This window comes from Lissotriton vulgaris, chromosome 9 (assembly GCF_964263255.1).
Source record: "Lissotriton vulgaris chromosome 9, aLisVul1.2, whole genome shotgun sequence".
Taxonomy (NCBI): Eukaryota; Metazoa; Chordata; class Amphibia; order Caudata; family Salamandridae; genus Lissotriton; species Lissotriton vulgaris.
Window position 1 is genome coordinate 836735389 of NC_141697.1, and position 21503 is coordinate 836756891.

General features: G+C 43.8%; 2 protein-coding genes across 2 annotated transcripts in view; one reads left to right on the forward strand and one right to left on the reverse strand.

Annotated features, from left to right (window-relative positions):
- SCYL1 (SCY1 like pseudokinase 1) overlaps positions 1–21503 on the forward strand; it is a 1168528-nt gene that overhangs the window by 999905 nt on the left and 147120 nt on the right. The window contains exon 15 of the mRNA XM_086938572.1: positions 12507–12818. Coding sequence (XP_086794698.1) covers positions 12507–12818 — 312 coding nt within the window. The remainder of the gene's footprint in view (positions 1–12506; positions 12819–21503) is intronic.
- LOC147692337 (uncharacterized) overlaps positions 12999–21503 on the reverse strand; it is a 76701-nt gene continuing 68196 nt past the window's right edge. The window contains exons 5-6 of the mRNA XM_086937479.1: positions 15094–15259; positions 12999–13111 (exon numbers count right to left, since the gene is read on the reverse strand). Of these exons, the coding sequence (XP_086793605.1) occupies positions 12999–13111; positions 15094–15259 (279 nt within the window). The remainder of the gene's footprint in view (positions 13112–15093; positions 15260–21503) is intronic.

Here is a 21503-nt window from a genome sequence, read left to right on the forward strand (position 1 = left end):
AACAAAATATAACCAGAACGCCTACAGCCAGCGCCAGCAAAACAGGAAATCCACCAAATAAGCTTGAGAATATTGAATGAAAGAAAGTAGGAATTACTCCAAATATCTTCTCAAATGAAGTCACAAGACCACTGCTAACTAATTTAAAAAAGTGCGCAAGGCCAGAAGTGGAGGACGCATTGAAGATTGAATGAATCAACTCGCTGAAATGCAATGGTAAGTCAGTATTCAAAAGGGCCTGCACCTCTGTGCGGGTGTTGGCGATGTGAAGGACAAATGTTTCACGAGCCGAACTCAGGGCCATTTGTTTTTGAGACAAAAGGGCTCTTATTCTACTCATTCCATTGAACTCTGCCTTCAAGGTTGGGATTCGCGGCCAGATGGAAACATCTGAATTCCCATGCGGAGGAGGATACAGAACGTTTTTGCAACACACCACCCGTTCAGATACAGTTACCACATAAGCAATGCCTTTAATTAACCCACAACACTCTTCATTATTCAAAATTAAATAACTACCGTTTGCCAGTAAAGTGAAAGTAGGGACGATTGCGGGAACCGGTGTACCTTTCAAAACACAGGCTAAATTCGGACGTTTCTGGTTACAGGAACCATGTAATTGGATATGTCTACACATTAACGAGTGATCTGGTGTTTCGGTGCACTCCTCACCTTTAAGATAAACCTCATTGCCATCTTTTAGACATCTGTATGTAAAGGGAAGGGACCATGCCTCGTGCAGAAATGCACTACCAAGGGGTTCGTATCGGCCTATCGCAATATATTGCATACAATTTGTAAATTTAAATAAAGCAAATGGCAGTGTGATTAACCCGTGGATAAGCCACGTTGCGGCAGTGTCTTCTGCTACAGAAAACGGTAAGGACTCCAGCCTTTCAATGTGTAACATAGAAAAAGACGCATCCCTCATTGAAAGTAAGTGTTGCTTCTCAGTTAAATTAAACGGGGCAAACAGGGAGGACACGTTCATGTGATTCCAAGGCACTTTTCCAGACTTAAGTGTCTGCAGGGTCCAAGCAAATTGCATAATGGAACGCAATTGATTTTGACCATGGTATAACCCAGATAATTCATCTTGCACAATATCAACAACTGAAGACACAATATTATCTAAAGTGTAAATGCGGGAAGAGAGCATGTTAATGCTATTATCTACAACTGCAAGCACTTTTTCTAGATTAGCCTGATCAATGGCCCTAAGGCGTTTTGCCGCCTCAATCTGTGAAGTTTTCCATATTTCATTATAAATTGCATATAGCCATCTTTTTGATCTGCCACTAGCCGGACTTTTTATGAAATCATTTAAATCCACTTCATCTGTCAGCTTGAATAGATGCAGTTTAACCAATGCCAAAGTAGAATGTTTGAGCCAATTCTGACATAATTTGCCTACTGAATAAGTGGTGACAGAATGGCCAGTCTCAAAACGAGGATCGGGCCTGACCTGATTAAAGCCATCAGCTAAACCCAGAAAATGACGTTGGCAGGAATCTGCACTTCTGTGCCACACTAGCCAACCTTTAGGGTCAAAATTTGATATATTGAATGATGAATTTTGCAAAAGAGTTTGTAAATTCTCTAATAGAAAAGTCAGTAGTATTACTCCAACCAGAATATTCTTCCAAATCAGGTATGATAGGAGAATGTAATTTTTTAGAAGTAGCCAATCCAAAGCATGTGGTTTGAAAAATGGTAGAATTTAAAAACATCATATGATTTGGGATGAGACATGCACGGTGCAAAGCCTCAGTGCCTTGTACCTGCCAACTTTTAGAACCCCAAACTGATTTAAGGTCAATGGTTTCCTTCCACAACTCGTAGCCTTCTACAGCCAACTTGTCTAGAAAGGACTTCGAATATAATAATTTTGTATCGTTAAGTCGAACCTTGGACATGGACTTCTGTGTCATTTTAAAATAAAAAGACCCGGGATTGGACTGATTAAAGTCAGTAAAATAAGTGTACTTTTTGAAAAAGGTACCCGAACTGCCTTGTAAAGGAGCTGAGCAATGTTCCCACTGTGTATAATTAACAGAACTTCTTCTGGAACTCGTTTTATGCAAAAAATGGTTACCAAAATGTTGGAAGCAAAATAAATCACCATAATTAGCCGATTCTAAGTATAAATCTTCAGCGTCAAAAGCAGCATAATATTTCAAATCAGTAAACAATGCCTCTACGGCCCGAATATCCCAATCATCAGAACGTATGTTTTGTTTAACTACATCCCCCATGTTCACTCTGAGCACATTAGGAACATTAACCATTTCAGTTGGGCCATGGACTTGAAATTTAACCGCATCCCACACAATCCCATCAAGGACAGGCCAAGCTGTGATGTTAACAAAAGTTAAGTCTCTCTTCAGTCTGTGAGCTGAATGCGATGAGGAAAGGGGGGCCAAAGTTCCATTTAGATGCCGAATGCATGTTCTCTCCTCGACATAGTGTCCATTGACAATTCGAAAAAAATAAAACACAAACCAATTGACATAAAAAGGTAAATTGAAAAAAGTACCAGCCAAATATATATTTCCAAGGAGGTATTAAAAAATGTTTTTTAAATAGGGTGGCATAAATCGCAAAACGTGAGGGCTTGTTCGAATGATTTGAAACAGTGTCAAATGAAAATCTGGATTCAGTGGCCAAACGTGTCTGCAAATCAGGCATAGATAAGTCAGTTGGGTATGTGTAATCAAGTTCATTAACGTTAGTACCTAATAAAGGACTGGAAATTGTAGGCATCTCGATGGCCACTTCTGGCTCAGGATTTGAAGCAGTGGCCAAAACAGAATTTCTCACAATCGAAGGACAGGAGACTGCCGGTGTCATGCTAAGAAGTATCGGCCACTCTGTGTATCTTGACATTGTCAATTGAGATAAGCCTGTTTTCCTTACGACCTGGAAGGAGTGGTAAAATGACTGTTCTTGTGCCCTTCACTCCAAGCACTGGAACTGGAGCTCGATAGGAAGGACCAAATTCTTTCTTGTTATCGATCTTTTCTCGAACCAGTGCTCCAACTTGGGGTAGCCAGCCATCTACCGGGATCTGCAACGCATCATCCGATGTGGAGGGCAAATGTTCTTTTGCAAGACTGTCTCTCGTCTTTTGTAGATCCTGTAAAACATTGAAAAGTTCATCTACGTCAAAGGCTGTGGCTTGGGACACGCAGTCTAGACCGTCAAGGTCCGGGACATACATCTTGATACCAAAGAGCCTCTCGTATGGGGTCCGCCCACCCAGAGACCTTCTAGGGAGATTATTAAGAGCACGCTGCACGCCATTGAGATGGGCCAGCCAGTTTCTGCCAGTGCCTATAACTCGAGCTGTCAATGATTGCTTTAAGTCACGGTTCATTCGTTCCTCTACACTATTACCCTCAGGTCTGTATGGAGACGAAAACTTGACTTGGACCCCCATCGAAATCATGGCATCCTTGTACGCCTTAGAGGCGAAAGCTGGACCCTGATCCGAATGGAAGGTACCACAGGCAAAAATCCCTACAAAGACACGCAAATCTCTTATGACAGTCCGTGAATCCGCGCTGCGATGGGGCCAGACCCACACAAAGCGTGTGCATGAATCAACTGCTACTAAGATGTACTTATACGCAGTATCAGAAGAAAAAGGACCGCAGTGATCTAAATAAACGCAACCTAGCGGTTTATTAGATATGTACAACTGTGTCTGTGGCGGACGCGCAGCAGTCGAAGGCTTGATCTGCTGGCAAACGTCACATTGAAGGACATAATTGCGCGTCTGTTTGTACAGTCCCCGCCACCAGAAACGTTGTTGCAACTGAGACACAGTGGCCGAGACGCCCGCATGCGCAGACGCCACACCTTCATGTGCCGCTGTAATAGATGCATTCCTGCGGTCAGAGTTAGGAATCAACCGATCCCCGACTCCAGGAAGTTTCACATAAGGAACCTTATCGGGACTTAAGTGGTATGTGTACTTCGAAGGGAAACCCGTAGGACATTTACCTCCCTTCTCAGTGGCAGCCACCGCCGCCAAGATGTCATCATCTATCTTACTTTTGGACCTCGTAACTGCTGCAACTAAATATGTAGATACCGCTGGTTTTGCCGCTTCATCAGCAATCGAGTTACCCACAGCGTGAACTCCAACACGCTGGTGGCCAAGAGTATGAATACAAACACAAGTGGCAACTGCTCTTTAAGCTCAGCCACTCGTACCCAGATCATTTTATGTTTTATTGTGCTACCTTTGGAATCGCGAAAGTCATTTTGCATCCAAAAGAACAAGTTCTCATTGTAAGGCTGGACACAGGAATCACTCACAATAAGAGTCGTCACACTAGGATCCGCATACTCCAATGCAAGCAAAAGAGCCCGTAGTTCTGCTAATTGTGCAGTGCAGTCCCCTAGAGTCTGCGTATGTACGACTCTGGACTTGAACTCATCGTTCACCATGGCACCGACCACAATGGCGCATGCAGAAACGTTGGCATGTTTAGAGCCATGCGCAACCTGCGCCGAACCATCAGTGTAAATGATGCAATGGAAATCCTCCAAAGGCCGCATAGCTAAAGGAGCTGGATGACCGAATTCATACTGTAAATACTTCTGCGACCGTAATGAGGCTTCAAAAATAAACGTGACATCTGAGGACGTCAAGGAAGCAGCCCATTGTATCCACTGAGGGTGCAAAGCTTTTGAATTTGGTACACTGGCTTTCGTAACTGCCTCCAAGGCAGGACATGGGGTAACAACCAACATGCGCTTTCCCTGTGACAGAGCACGTTCCTTAAGAATCGCCATCTGCACAGCCGTCAAAACTTTCTCCACAGTGGAAAATCGCATTTCAGCCGAAGTGTACAAGTGTGACTTGTAAGCAATAGGTACTGTGTCTCCTTCATTAAAAGTAAGGTACGTGAAACCCACCGTCCCAGGGATGATTCTTATCACCAGGTTGGTGTGGTTGTCACGAAAAATTTAGAAGCAAGCAGATCAGCCTGCAAACACTGCAGAATAGCTGAGTGCTCAGGCAGCCAGCATGATTTGGTAAAATTTGGTTGTATCAAAGCATACAAAGGCTTGATACGCTGGGCATATTCCGGAAAAAACCCATTAAAGACTGTAATTTATTCAGAGTTGATGGAGCGCGCAGTTGTGCGCATTTCTCCAGGAAGTGAGGAGCCAAACCTCTACCTTCATCATTGAGCTCGTAGCCCAAGAACAACACTGTATATTCTGCAATGTGCGATTTTGCAAAATTTTATTTGTAACCCATGTCTGCAAAGCTACAAATTAAGCGATCAACGCGACACAGATGCTCCCAAAGTTTGTCGTCAGTGAGATAAATGTCATCCACATACGAGCATGCATCCGGGTCCTCTCTCTCTAGAAGAGAGACTATGCGGGCAGTAAAAATCCCAGGACTATTCTTATAGCCCATAGGCAAACGTCGAAACTGTTGTGCACACCGCCGCAAGTAAAGGAGGTCCATTGGGACCTCAGACCATCCAATCGATGGGCATAAAAACCATTGGAAATGTCAAGCGTGGTCTTAAAACGCTTACGCACAAGACTATCCACCAAAGCAGAGCCATGAGTATTCTGTACTGCACAGGTACGGAAATGCGAGTTTAAATGCCGGTAATCCAATACCAAACGATATGAACCGTCTGGCTTGGTCACAGTAAAAAGAGGGTTATTCATAGGTGACACACATGTTTCAATTACACGTTGATATTCCAATTTTTCAAGGATTGCCGCGACGGACGACTTTGCTTCACATCGAATGGGATATTGTGGTTGAGGCTGCGGCTGAGACCGCAAAGGAATCTCGTGGTTTGGGGAAAATGTATCCCAACCACAATGTGTACGGTACAGAGCCGGCGCCAGTGCCTTAGCCCACTCTTCTGCAAAATTCAGCGCATGCTCTTTCGAGACTGTGTGCGCGAAACTAGGGAGGATCACCTCCTCCCCTCGCGGAGCTGTGAGAACAAAAGGTGGGGGCCAGTCAGCCTCCGAAAGCAAGATGTCATAAGTAGACAAAAGACTTTCCCAAAGTACCCCTTTTATGGTACGTTGTATGTCCCCTTCAATAAGCAAGACTATTTCATAAAGTCTGTCAGGGGAGCAACTCTAGTATCAGCTGTTTCGATCACAACATAACGATCAGTCGCTGTCACCTTCAGTAGCGAACGCAGGGCCTCCCGTACCATGGTAATCTCCGCCGCGCTGTCCAGCAAGGTCAGAGCCCATGTCAGATTCCGAAGCCGCGTTCTCACTATCTGTGGCATATTTTGCTGTTAAGGCGGCGACTCTCTTCTTTTGAAACTGCGGTCTTTTCGGCGTAGAGCCGTCCTGCTTTCCTGCACCTTCTTTCGGGCGGGGCTGATCACGTCCTTGCTGGCCACCCCGACCCCGCCCTCCTCCTCCTCCACCGGTCGCTGAGGCCGATGAGTCCTGAAAGGAACGAGGAGAGCGTTGATCAGAAACCTGAAATCGATCAGGCGTCTTAATCGTCGCGCGATCGCGCAAGTCATATACACGTTCTGTAGGCGCAGGCAACGGAGACGCAGGACGTGACTCCTGTTTCTGTTGCTGTTGCTTTCCCTGTTTGTTTTTTAGGCCAATTTTGTTTTTTGGACTTGGGCTGAACGTCCGTTTCCGACTTCTGCCCTTGGGGTTGCGTTTTTTCTTTAGTCGAAAAAGGTTTCAGTCCCCTACTATTGCGACCCACGGTCTTATAAGCCGCCACAATAATCCTCGCTAACGTCGGGGTTTCTCGGCATCAGGAAGCGCCGCCAAAGCATTGGCCACCTGAAAGTTCACTGCATCCCCCTTGACATTCGCAAGAATGAGATCGCAAACCACATCAAAGGTGCCACACAGGCGCATACCCAATTCAACCGCAGCCTCAGGTCCGTGGTCATCTTGAACACGCTTAATGACCGTAGGCAGGACAGCCATAGACGGAGTGCCGTAACACCTCGCATAGACTGCCGCAAATGTCTTACCCCAGGATTCACAGTCACCGATTTCAGGGGTCAAGTCTATTGTCAATTGTCATAATCCTGTGTTTCTCACCAGGAGAAGTATTAGGAAACACCGCTTCCAGCTGGTCAAACTTCTCGGCAAGCCAGAAAGGAAAATCATCCTTATCCTGGGGACGCTTGCCCATCACAGCGTAAACCATTACGGGTCTGAGCTTCATACCGCCCTGTCCACCCAGAAGCGCCGCACCCCCCGGGGCCCCACCCGGAAGATTGCAGGTTATGTACTGCACCAAAGCTCGAATAACGCTAATGGAGACAACGTGTAGTCGTCTCAACTCTGCTACGTTACATGCTCCGTGCAGAAGATGAGGCGTAAATCCAGCCAAAACAGGCCAACTAGCGCCTGGAATGGACAAAGTACCTAACCTCGGAGCGGTCAAAGAATGGGGGAGGGCGCCACCAAACCAAACTCTATGCTGCCAAACATCAATAGGTACTTCCTGTGCTCTGTACGGCGTATATTCATTCGGTACAGGAGAGGGAGTGTAAGTGTGGAACACACCCGAATTGTCGTCCACAGCCGAAAAAGTCACCCACGAATAAAAGATTTCGTACGGGTAAGCTGTCTCCGCACTCACCACCATTATCACGGCTATGATAGGTAGGTAGGTTTTTCCGACGCCACCGTTTTCCGGAAACGACAGTGAAGGGGTTAAGGAATGAATGATATACTACTCAAGTGTCATGATATAAGACCACCAACGTATGGGTGCCATGTAGCAGGGATTCCATTCTCCTATAGAACTGTGCATAGAGATTTGGAACCTCAGTGAATTAGGATGGTCCAAAACTCACCTCAGTACCCAAAATCCCCTTACCGAGCTAGCTACAGTGTCTCATTGGTCATAACAAACTCCCAATGTTTAGAAAAACCAGACCATGATCTTTGAATACCTCAGGTCACGTGGAACACATAGACACTCTTTCGTTATATAATCATTTCAAACCAGAACGTGGAGTAAATGAGGACTCGTGCATATTTGAAATATTTATTTACTAAATCAGGGTTCTGTGGAAAATAAATATTTTTCATTATGTATGTCCCATTATACACCCTCTGTTTCTCGTCCCGAACCCACCATGGTAGAAACTAGAAAACACAGGCACGTGAACGTAAGGTCGCACTCAACGTGCTACTTCCTCTAATTACAACCACGTATTCTTATGTCCGAGCCGATTCCGAGAAACGAGCCCTGTTGCAATCACACATTCTTATGGTCAGGCCGATTCGAGAAATAAGCCCCTGTTTGCCAAGACACAATGACCAATTCCAATAAACCAGGGCCCGTTTGCTAAAGACACGACACCAGACATCCTGTCAACAACCAGTTCTCTTTTCTCTCTCTCTCTCTCTCTCTCTCTCTCTCTCTCTTATCTAAGGAACCAGCCTAGGGTTATTTCTTAACGCTCTACCTCTGCCGTGACTTCCTCATGATTAAAGACACAGTCACGCTTCTTCCTGTCATGACTTCTGTATGATTTTGACACATTTACGCTGCCATGACTTCTGTAAGGTTACGACACAGCTATCCGAGTTTTACTAACTTCTGTAAGATTACAACACAGCTATCCGAGTTTTGCCCAAGGGAAGCTCCTTCCTCTTTTGTATGTCTAAAGTGTATAAATACCATGTTTTCTTTGATTAAAGTAGAGACTATTCCCGAGCCTCCTTAGGTGACGGAGCTCTCCCTTAACTAGAGTTACTGAATAAAGACCCTTGAATTCTAACCACCACGGACTCTGCTCTTCATGCTTGACCTTATTGATATTATAGAAATTCCGATCAAGGTAAATCACTAAAATATTTACCACAGTTCTCAAACACAGTATCTTAGATAATACAAGCAAACATATTATAAGAAGCAAAGTTATCAGCATAGTTAAGTTACTAGTCCATAAAATGCAAAAGGTGACAACATGCTAACATGTTAAAATGAATAGGAGTTAAAAACACCTAATTCTCACCCTCCCTAACTAGCATATTATATTATATCTAAGAAGGTCTCTTTTGGGCTTTAGCAGGGCGACCCCATACCTCAATCTCTCAGTGGGAGAGGATCACATCATCTTCCACCAGCTCTCTGCATGCGAAGCACCATCAAGTGTGTTTGTGTTCTTAGCAAAGCAATATAAAACGTGCCTAAAGCCAGATTTGGCAGCAGCTGCATTTGTTATGTCTAGGGAAGTGCGAAGATCAGACCTTACAATAACACTGTGTTTACTTATCCTTCAAGGCTTCAGCACTCACTGTACAGACACCGTTATGCTAAGCAATGTTATCAGAGAAATAACATATTATTCTCGTGTAAATCACAATGCTCTTCTAGGCTGAAAGCTAAAGCAACAATTATGTGTCGTGTGCAGAAGCAGCAAAAGGTAAAATGGCGTTTAAACATTTAATAAACTCATGCTAACTTAACACGGTATATAGGTAAGCAGTAACTATATGACACCATCTCATAGGGGTTATGAAGAAAATTAGACCGGGCTGGCAAAAATGGGTCCAACTGTTATATTCTTCCCTGACGGCAAGGGGCAGAACAGGCGGCACCATTTATTCAGAATACGCAGTCCCTCGTGGGACTCAACATGGGTGCCCTCTCTCCCCCCTATTGTTTGCGCTAGCGGTTGAACCGCTGGCGGAACTCTTCCATAGAGGAGGAGAGGGACTTGGGATGCTGCTGAACGGAAGAATATACATAATCTCCCTATATGCTGGCAATCTATTGATGTATTTGGGCAATGCGTGTATGGTAACGGTCACCGCTTTTAGATTGCTTGAGAGCTTTGGCCAGCGATCTGGGCTGCTGGTTTATCACCATAAGACACACCTGTTCCCAGTGGCTGGACCTCTCCCTAGGCCTAAGGACCTTCAAGAAGTATATAATTGGTCCTCGTCTTCCTTTAGATACCTAGACTTTCAGATTTTACATTCTTTGGAAGATATGAGAAAGGTAACCTGGGAAGGGCGGCCCGTTCTTTGCTCTCTAGTGTGGCCTTCTGGGGCTCACTGCGACCACCGTTGATGGCTAGGATCTACCTGACCAAGATGGTTATGCTGTCTAGGTTACAATATGCTTTCGTAAATTTACCAGTGATGATGCCTGCAGGTTGGTTTAGACCCCTGGATGTACTGGTGCCAGATCTTATTTGGGCAGATGGTAGGCGTAGGGTTGCGTTGCGATCCTTGCAGCATCCTAAGAGGGAGGGGTTCCAGACTTTGAATTGTAACAGCTGGTTAATCAACTTCAGTGGGAAGCGCAGTGGTTGGAGGGGATGAATCAGGAGGGAACGTATCTGGTGGAGCTTGGACAAACCCACAGTTACTGCCCATTAAGCTGCTAAACCCGGCCACCAAAGTCCACTACACCTCGGTTTTGCAGGCTACAGCTTTGCAGTGTTGGAGAAGGTGCATGACTAGACTGCCAGTGGGTCCGAGGTACACAACGGTGTTGCCACTGATAGGGCTACCATATGGAGAACCTCAGATGATACTAGGGGCGGATTAGCTGCTAGCCTAGATTTGGGCGGGATTGACACTACCAGGGATTTTTTTCAGAAACACTACTTACTCCCCTTTGCGGACCTGCTGTAGAGTTACGGACTCCCTACTGGCAAATTCCTTATGTATGAAACACTGGTGAGGACGTTTTAACGGTTGTTGAGTGTGGGAAGACAGGAACCAACTACACATGGGGTTCTCCGCTCCTTGATAACACTGGGTACAGCTGGGCATCAAATTAAATGGTTCCTCCCTCCTAGAAACGCCCCTGTCCCCAATGCTCAGCCTCCAGGGGAAGTGGGAGAGAGCTCTTAACCAAACACTCACTGACGCAGACTGGCGTAGCGTTCTGGAATCGCCTAAAAAGATATCTCGCAATACTCACCTGAAATACCTGCAGTTTAACCATGTCTATATGACATATATGATCTCACACCGCATACAGGCTGCATTTGGTGGGGAACCCAGAGAGTGCCCAAGATGTAAACACTTAGGCGCTGACTTCCTCCACATGACATGGAGCTGTACGACTATACAGGGATTCTGTGACGCAGTAAGGACTAAAATTAATAACACACTGGGACGTACACTAGCACGCTCAGCTGGGGTGTCTCCTTGGGCTATAGCCAGACGCAAGGTGGGACAACGTTTTATTGATCTGTCCTTGGCCCTGGCCAGGAGGCGCATTGCGATAGCATGGAAATCAACACTGGGACCACAGTTTGGGGTTTGGAATCAGGAGGTAAATAGTTGGGCTGCGGCAGAGGGTAGAGCTTTACATAGAGAAGAGCTGAAGGGCCTGCGCATGTGCCCGATTAGGATGTATGACGTTACAACGCATACTTTTACCACGCATACCATTACAACGCGGTATTTACTACGCATACCGTTACAACGCATAGCGCTTAGAGGTGCTGGATAGTGGTAAGTATAATTTTATATTCCAACTCCAGTCCCCGTGGACACTAGGGAAGGTGTTGGATATAAAATTATACTTATTCCCTATCCTAGAGCGCCCCCCAGCGCAATGCTTTGTAATGGTATGCGTGGTAATGCCTGCGTTGTAGTGGTAGTGCGTGGTAAAAACTTAGTTGTAAACGTTGTATACCGCCCGATTACAAAGGCGTGGAGGGAAGTCTTATAAAACTGGGAACATCTGAGTTGCCCTACGAGCGGCGAGGAGGAGGGTGGATCTACATTGACTGACAAATTCTAGGGCATGCTACCGCTCTCACCGGAGTTCTCCCTTGCACCCTTTTCCCCCCCTTCCCCCTACTCTTCTTAACCTCATAAATGGCCTCCAAGACCTTGAGGTATATGTAACATCTTTGTTATCTGGATTGTCCCCCGCCCCCCTAACGAGAGACTATCTTCCACCGATGATGGAGGTAATGATAGAGACACCTGCATGCACAGGCTGACACTATTTTAGTTGTTTAAGTTTACTTGTTTATAAAGTAAAGGCATGGATAATGCGATGAAGAACGACAATGATTAAAAATGTCGCATCACAGTTGATTTAATGATTCGCCCCAGGAGTGAATTATTAAGGGTATAAGACGCAATGGGGATGGATACAAAAGGAACTTTGTTCATACAGAATATACACTAGACTTTGCTGTTAATTGTACGTAGAAATGGAATGAACTGTGTATGTTCTCTAAAGTACATTGTACCCCTAAACCACTACTGTCTACATGCCCTTTGCCTAGACGAACAGAATAACTATGCGACCGAAAACTACTATCTCTGGATGTAAATTATGCCAATATAAGAATGTATGATTATAAATACCGATAAACATATTTTCTAAAAAATAAAGTTCCCAGTGTCCATTAAATTAAAATATGTGAATTTGTAGGCATTTTTTGATTGGCTTTTAATGATTACTTTGCATTTTTAAAAACATAAACACTTCACTGATTTATATATATATATATATTTTTTTTTAACAGTCCGTTAACTTGTCCTCTAAGAAGCTAACATCAAATTCCAGCAAACAGAATTGGGATGTGGAAACAGTCTGGAGTGAAGAGAAAGGACAAAGTAAGCCAAGTCCTGACTTGCCAATGCATGACGGCTGGAGCAGCAACTGGGATGATGACATTATAGCCAAACCTGTTCAAAAGGCAAATACTTCCCAGGACTCGACTTCCTTAGAAGGGGCCAGACTCACCTGTGAATATGACTGGGATCGTGACGAGAGAAAAGACAAAGAAGAAGACTTCTTTACTGCAGTGTCTCTAAGATCTTCATCAGCCATTCAGGTGCGTGGCAGCAGTCTTAATATTGCTTGTAACTCGAGAGAAGATAAAACACACACCATTAATGAGCACTGTCTCCTTAAAATGTTCAATTTTATCATTAAACTGTTTTAATGCCTTGTAAAACAGAGCCAATGTGAAGGAAAGCAGTTTCGGACAGCTACGTACTGAATGTTAAGGTCCTCATGGTCCATTTAATTTGTATTCTAAGTTCACGGTTGTCATATTAATCTGCTTTTTACCATGGTGGTTACCTACTTTTCCACATTGGGCATCATTTGCATAGGAAGAAAATCCTACAACCACAAGATCTAACGAGTTATACAAGAGTTAGCAGATATAATTTAAAATGTATTTGAAACAATGAAAAAACCTGAAGGACTATGCACCCAATTGGAATGTTATCGGCTCTAAAGGGAGGATGGAATAAAACCTAGAAGTTGCATGACAAAAAGAAATGTAACCAAGCCAATACAAAATCCCTAATTCCCACTTTGTAGTTTTTGTCCTCGCACTTCCCTGGCGTGTGGACACTCTTGTGTCTTTTTCTCGCGCTGCCCGTTGGCGCGCGAGTCACGTTAGATTTGACAGTGTGACTTTCACGGTATACAACGTTTACAACGAAGTTTTTACCACGCACTACCACTACAACGCAGGCATTACCACGCATACCATTACAACGCATTGCGGTGGGGGGCGCTCTAGGATAGGGAATACGTATAATTTTATATCCAACACCTTCCCTAGTGTCCACGGGGACTGGAGTTGGAATATAAAATTATACTTACCACTATCCAGCACCTCTAAGCGCTATGCGTTGTAACGGTATGCGTTGTAAATACCGCGTTGTAATGGTATGCGTGGTAAAAGTATGCGTTGTAACGTCATACATCCGACTTTCACAGTTGGTGAGAGATGTGAGGTGTACAGCGCGTGCTTGCAAGCACTGTGACATATTGTCTGTGGGATCTTTGGCTTTATAATTAAAAGAACTCACCTTGACTCTGCGGTCTCCTGTCCTCACTACATCTTTTCGTGGCGACGAGGGAGGTAAGCGAAGATCCCACACAATGGCCATTTCGTCAAGCGGTATACAGGAAAGGCACTGGAGCGTCACGAAGGGATCGGCATTCTTTGAAGTTATAGCAGGTTTTCTGAGCCAGTTTAGCACAATTAAGCTCTTACTTTGGGCTTATTGGTGTGGAGAAATCGGAACAAAAAACTGCATTGCCGATCGCAAGCGTGTCTTCCAGTGTCTTCCAGTGGCGGCTGGTGACATTTGAAAGTAGTGAGGCGTAAAATTAGTGGAGTAAAATATAGTAGCATGCCTTAGGGAACATATGTGGATTTGCATTTTAATAGTACATAAGCTTGTATGCAAGTGAACTTACTTTTTACTATAATAAAAGAGCTTTCCTTGCCTACTCAAACTCACCCCATAAGCATAAAAAGAGCTTTTCTCACCTATTGTGCTCAGCTATAATTTTCTACTTGTTCTTGCTAAAGTGTTTTGGGGCATCGATTGCCACATCTTGCACATGACTACTGACTTTTTTCAAGGTAAGACTCTTTAGGGAGGAATGGGAAAACAGAAAGTTGTAGCTGGAATGCATGAATTCATCCCAGCCCTTGTTAATTACTCTTAGTTGAATTCCGGTCCATTCTTTTTCTTAGTCTGTGTCACTAGAGACAAGGTCCCACTATATGAAAATCGGTCCAAGTCTCATCCAAAAAGGAACAGCCCGAACTACTGGACTCTGTCCCTTCTGATTGGGAACTGAAGACCAAACAACCTCACAGATGTTCCAGCTTTATTTGGCTTCATCATGTATAGGCCACACCACAAAAGGGACCACTACAACGAGACCTACTATGTATTTCTGTGGTGTCCATATGTCACCTGCTCCTCTATCTAAAAAAATCGCTTGAGGCTAATCGGATTCTTTTGATATGTGAACTAAAACTTTCATAATCCTGGCAGCACATCAAGATACTTCAGAGAGACTCTTTCTTTACCAGCTCCCTTTTGCTTTCATGCTTTAGAGGAAAGGAGGACACAATATTAAACCCTTGGCCTTTAGCACCTAACGTTACACCGGGGATGCTTTCATTTATCATTTCGTTTACAAATTTTTAGTCTTCCCATTAATTATTTGCAAAATAGTCGGGGGCAAAAATGAACTTGGACTTCTGGTGCGACCTCGTGATCATAGATTGACCTACTCAGAAAACCGATGTTGAAAATACCTTTCGAAACCTCTACGATCAACAAACTTACTTTCATCGAGCAAGGAATCGGTGTTGCTGTCGTACACAATACAGTACGTCATACACTCAAGCTCCACATCCTTGGGCAACTGGAATTCACCCTTTTCATCCTTGTTCACAAATGATGACTTTCCTTTAGAAACTCTGAAAGTCACTGCCGGAAAGTCACTCCCGCCCTTGGAAATAAAATTAAAGGCTCACATAAAAAGAGCCCGCTATAGAAAATGGGCCGCATTCCCAAAATAACTAATGAATTGTCTGCAGATTTTCTTTAGGAACAATATTGACCGCGCTGCATTATCTGTTCTGGCGCAGCAGGCCTGTAAGCCAAACTAAACTATCTCCCTTTATTCCTCCGCTCCACCATGGAATAACACTAACACATGCAGGCCTATAAGTCAAAAACTGCCTGCCTGGGGGCCTTACCTGGTTCACAAGTCTACTCCGGACCCAGCAACCTGGCAGCCTGTAAACAAATGGACTAGGCTGCTGCTGCAGGGCACGACTGGTCCGCTTCGTTCAGGACAGAGGCTCCGACCTCGACCTCGGCTAGTCTCCGCTCTAATGCAGCCTGTGAAAGTCCGTCTGCATAAAATGGCTGCTACTCTTCCAACTGCCAAATCACATGCGCGGAAGCAGTCTTAGCCTGCGCAGACGGTCACTCACACCCTTTCCCAACTCGTCACAGGGTAGGTCTCACCACGCCCTGTGACGAGTTGGGAGGGGGTGGGGTGACACCATAGCAAGCTCTCCTCCACTCTCTGATTGACGTGGAGAGTTAGCGATCCCGGGCTTGTATTAAAAACGCCCAGGGCTAACCTAACACATCTTCTTTGGGCCCGGGAGCAGCAAAGCAATCAGTCATGTGATGTGATGTAATGTCAACAGCGGAGCTGGTGCGGCGGTATTGGTGAGTGGGGCAGCAGACTCAGAGACAGTGGCCCATGTTCTTTGGGATTTTTTTTTTTTAATTAAATAGACGTGATCTCGATCTCTATTCAAAATGTGATCTCTTGCAAATGTACCTGGGGCGAAGCCCCGACGCCCGCAAAGAGAAACCACCACTGGGTCTTCCGCTCCAGTCAATTATCTATAATTCTCCTGCCTGACGAAGTTACCGACTTCTGGAAGAAGGCAATAGAGGCACGAAGGTTTACACACGCCCACAAATACTCACAGCGACTTCAGGAGTAAAACGTAATTGACACCGCGACTTAAGGAAGCAGAGAATACACATTTCCAGACAGTAATCGGTGCATCCTGTCTTTTCTCTTCAACAGTGAGTGATTGATGCTTCTTTTCATTCTGGCATCATTCTGTGAAGACGGTCTTCTTCTTCATCTACATCTGTTCAGGTACTTTATGGTTAGCCTCATTTAAAGAAAATACAGCGTGAGCATCTTTACACAGTGACTCACGCACCTCTGAGCATTTTCTCGGGATGATCGCTTTGTGTGAGCACAACATCGAGGTGACTCGCTCACCTGTAAATTAACATTCATCTTGCTATTGCATTTGCTGTCTCGCTCTCCTCAGTGTTCTCTTTTATAACAAAATAGATAGGTGTGGGCACAGTACAACGGTGACTTGCACACCATAATGATTTTATGTATATTTTTTTTCAGTCACGTTCTAGTATTCACTCGCATCTTTGCTCGGTTATTAAACTTAGTGTATCTTTAGTGTCCTAGATGTATGTTTAATATGAAGAAATAATTTGTTGTGTAGAAAAGTATACACAGACTGTGGTGTTCAGGATATCTAAAAAAAATACATAATTATAAATTATAAGCTAGTTTCTCTGCCAAGTATTGACTCTATTCTCAGTATGCAAGCTGTTCAGCCACCACCACCTTTTCTGGACGCAGCAGGTGAGCTGCCTATTAAATGGGGACAATGATTTGATGCTTTTGAAACTTATGTGGGTGCGATAGGAGCGCACAGATTTAGACCGGAAAGGAAGAAGTTTCTACTATTACACTCATTAGGTTTCGAGGGTAGGTCTACTCTCCAGCATCTGCCTGAAGTTGTGGCTGAAGACAATGAAGAACTTGACGAATATCAGTTCACCATCAGAAAACTAGCAAAAAGATACAATGTACAGCCAAGCATTGTAGTGGTAAGGCACACATTTTTCAAGCGAGTGCAAAAAAGTAGTGAGGATGTAGATGCATATATTACAGCTCTTAGGATAATGATAGCAGATTGTAAGTTTGAGAATTTTAGCGAGCAGTTAGTAAGAGATCAGTTCATAAGCCAATGTTCTGATAGAGCAATAAGACAAAGTCCACTTTATCTTGAGAACCCCTCTCTAGAAGAGTTCATCAGGATTGCAAAAAGCATTGAGACTTCGCAAGTTTCAAAAAAAGAATTTGAAAACAAGACACTAGATGTCGCTGCACCCGAATGCACTAATTTAAAAAAGAATAGAGATTTCTCTCAGAACAATTTTTTTTAAGAGAACTGACATATGCTTCAGGTGCGGGTATACTGCTCATTCTAGGAATGGTATACCTTGTCCAGCAAGACACGTAACATGCAGGTCTTGTGGGAAAATTGGGAATTATGATAAGGTTTGTCAGAGCCATAAAAAGGAGAATCCCAGAATTAACATTATCAAAGAAACAAGTGAAAATGAAAATGAAGATATCTTAGCTGAACTAAAAGATATGGTACTTGTTGTCTCTGATAGTGACGTAAGGACAGGTGATCCGTCAGATTGCGTTGACCCATATGCAAACGTAGTAGTAGGTGATAAGACACTTTGTCTCCTAGTAGACTCAGGGCACACATCACTATGATTTCAGAGTCACTCTTTAATGCCAATTGGAGTGGTAGACAGTTCTTTCCAGCTGATCGTGCTCCTGTGTCCTATGAGGGACGCAAGATCGATCTCTTAGGATATTTCGAGGACATCATGGAATTTAAGGGTAGGCGTATCGCAGGAAAAATATACGTGGCCATAAAGGGTTTGAACATCCTTGGGTGGTTTCATCAAGGTTTGTTTGACATGATGTTGTGTCCCGGAGCAAAAGAACAAGTTCTAGCCATTCGTGATTCCACCCATGTAGAAGAGTTACTAACAGGTTCCCTAAAGTCTTCTCAGGTGAATTGGGCAAAATAAAAGGGTTAAAGCATAGAATAAAATTTAGAGAAGGTGCTCTACCCACCAAACATAAACTCCGAAGCGTACTGTTCAGCATCAGAGAAGATCTTGAGAAAGAACTAATGTCCATGTGTAATAGGGGTGTAATCGAGCCAGTTGAATCATCTGATTGGACATCTCCCTAAGTCATTGCACGTTAAAAGAACAATGAACTCAGGATTTGCATTGACTTGCGTAGTCTTAGCAAAGTGATTTGGATCGATTCACACCCTCGTCCTAACATCGCAGAAATGCTAGCCATGGTAACTGGAGCTAACGTGTTTTCAAAACTCGACCTGGCCTCAGCATATCACCAGGTGGAACTCGAAAAGGAATCGCACCAACTCACTGCTTTCAACTCACTCTCAGGTATGTTTCAATTCTGTCGCATGCCCTTTGGACTCGCATCAGCGGCGTCAGTTTTTCAGCGGATAATGGTAAATCTGTTCAAAGATGTAAAAAATGTGGCCATTTTCCTAGGTGATGTGCTCATTCATGGTACTCACCAAGAGTCATATGATGAAACTCTCAATCAAGTTCTGTCACGTTTTCAAGCCTATGGGGTGGTTCTAAAACGCGATAAATGTGAATTTTCAAAAGATTCCATTGAGACACTATCTCAAGTGCAGGAGTAACCCCTAAACCTTGTCCTGTTCAAGCCATCTTAGACGCTTTCCCACCCAAAGACGAAACTGGGGTGAAATCTCTCCTATGTTTTACTGAATTTCCATCTCGTTTCATACCTGATTATGCAACATATGTACGCCCAATTTCCAACCTGCTTAAAAACCAAACTAACTTTGTGTGGGATGATGAGTGCAAAAATTCATTTGAATTGCTCAACACTCAGCTCACCACTGTCAAGGTGCTTAGACCTTTTGATCACACGCTACAATGTACTTTAACTGTGGATGCAAGCTGTTACGGTCTCGGTGCTATCTTGACCCAGCAGTCAGGGTCTCAAGAACTCACTAATGGGTTTGTGTCAAGAGTATTGAGAACCACTGAGACACACTATTCGGTAATTGAAAAAGAACTACTTACTTGTTGGTGGGCTGTTGAAAAGTTCAAATGTTATCTTTGGGGCAGAAAGTTCACACTACAAACTGACCATAAACCATTGGTGGCCATCTTAGGCAACTCCAGTCATTGCAACACGACACCACTTATAGCTTGCCTTGCTTCAAAACTTCTCCAATTCAATTTTGCGATCAGGCACATGGCTGGTAGAAGGAACGTTCGTGCTGATGCTCTCTCACGATTGCCATCTGTGCAAGACAAGTCTTTTGCAGGTACCAAAAACAACAGCGAAGAAGATCAAGAAGACTGTATAATTGCAAAGTTTGAATTACAACATGTTGGTGCTATTAATGAAATTGATTGGTAGGATGCCATGCGTAGTGATGATGTGCTAAACAGTTTAAAAAAATACATAATTGAGGGTTGGCCCAAAGAGAAGTGTTTAAATGTTGATGTTCATCCCTTTGGTAAGATAAGTGAAGAATTGTCTGTAGAAGATGACATCATATTCCGTTTGGATAAAATTGTACCACCTGTTAACATGACAAAGACACTCCTCACCAATGCACATGAGGGTCATCTAGGCGAAACGCTCACCAAACGTAGAGTAAGAGAATATTTTTGGTGGCCTCAGATGGACAGAGATATTGACTCACTTGTCCAAGATTGCACCATGTGTGCAAGTAGTGATAAATCTCTTCAGACAGCCAACCCTCCACTCACCACCATTCCCCTCCCAAACAATCCCTGGGACAAAGTAGGTATCGATGTCATGGGTCCTTTCAACACCTTACCTCAGCAATCACATTATGCTATAGTGCTGGTCAATTATTATTCAAAATGGCCAGAGATCAAATTTGCATCCAAAGTTGACTCGAGTGAGATTCTTGATTTCATGAAAGAGGTTTTCATGCGGGATGGTTTTCCAAAAATAGTGGTATCAGACAATGGTGTACAGTTTATCTCTAGTGAAGTTGAAGTATTTTTTAAAGAAACTGCCATCGCCCATTGTTGAAGCTCTCTTTATCACCCACAAACAAATGGGCTTGTAGAGAGACTTAACAGAGTCATTGGGGACTGTATACGGTGGGCCAAAAATCACAACAAGGACATACCCAAGGCAGTCAGGAGCATGCTGTGGTTCTACAGAACTACCCTCTCTCAACCATGGGCGTGTCCGCCTTTGAATTACTTAAAGGGAGAAAGGCTAGCAAGAGTTCAGACCAGCATGGATGTCTAAATGTTTCAAATTTAGGACTCCCCCCCAGTAAACTAGATCACATGGTTAGAAGAAAAGTCTGTGATACTCAAACCAAGCAAAAAACATACTTTGACACCAGAAAACATGTTACTGAAAGGAAATTTATTGTGGGTGACATGGTGAGAATAAAAAAGCAAGGATTTGTCAGGAAAGGTGATTCCAGGTTCGGTGAGCCGTTCCGGATTGTTAAAATTTGGCGTAGTGCTGTTCGCATAAATGGACATAATTGGTGGAATATGAACAAAATTATGAAAGTTAAGTATCTGGATGACATGAGGTCCGCACAAAGTTTTAATATGAATCAAATACATGTATCTGTTCAGAATCGCAAAGTTTGTGATGTTGCCAATAAACCCCCTGTTCTTCCTAGAAGAAGTTTCAGGGACATCCGAGCTCCTTTAAGGTTCAGATAATGGTACGCTGCTCTTCTCCCCCTTTCTTCCCTCTTTCCTTTCCTTGTGTTTTCTCCTTCTTCTCCAAGGAAAAGAGATATGTAGTGTTTTGTCCTTGCGATTCCCTGGCGCTTGGACACTCTTGTGTCTTTGTCTCGCGCTGCCCTTTGGTGGCACAAGTCACGTTAGATTTGAAAGTTGACTTTCACAGTTGGTGAGAGATGTGAGGTGTACAGCGCGGTGCTTGCACACACTGTGACATATTGTCTGTGGGATCTTTGGTTTTATAATTAAAAGAACTCACTTTGAACTCTGCGGTCTCCTGTCCTCGTTACATCTTACTCTATGGATCACATCTTTTTGTTACTTTCCAGTGGTTAGATATGACATAATCTACACCCATTGGCCGACAAGTACTATAGTGTTTAATAAAGAAAAAAGTAACAAAAAAATCTAATTAAATTTAGACTCAACAACAGGTCCCCTTTCCAGCTTCCATCCTTTCCCCTTACCCACCATTTCAGAGCCAAGCTCTTCTATCTTACATAGTTAAACGTGTCCTTTGTTAATTAGACACTCAGACCCAGCTCTGGTCCCACTTC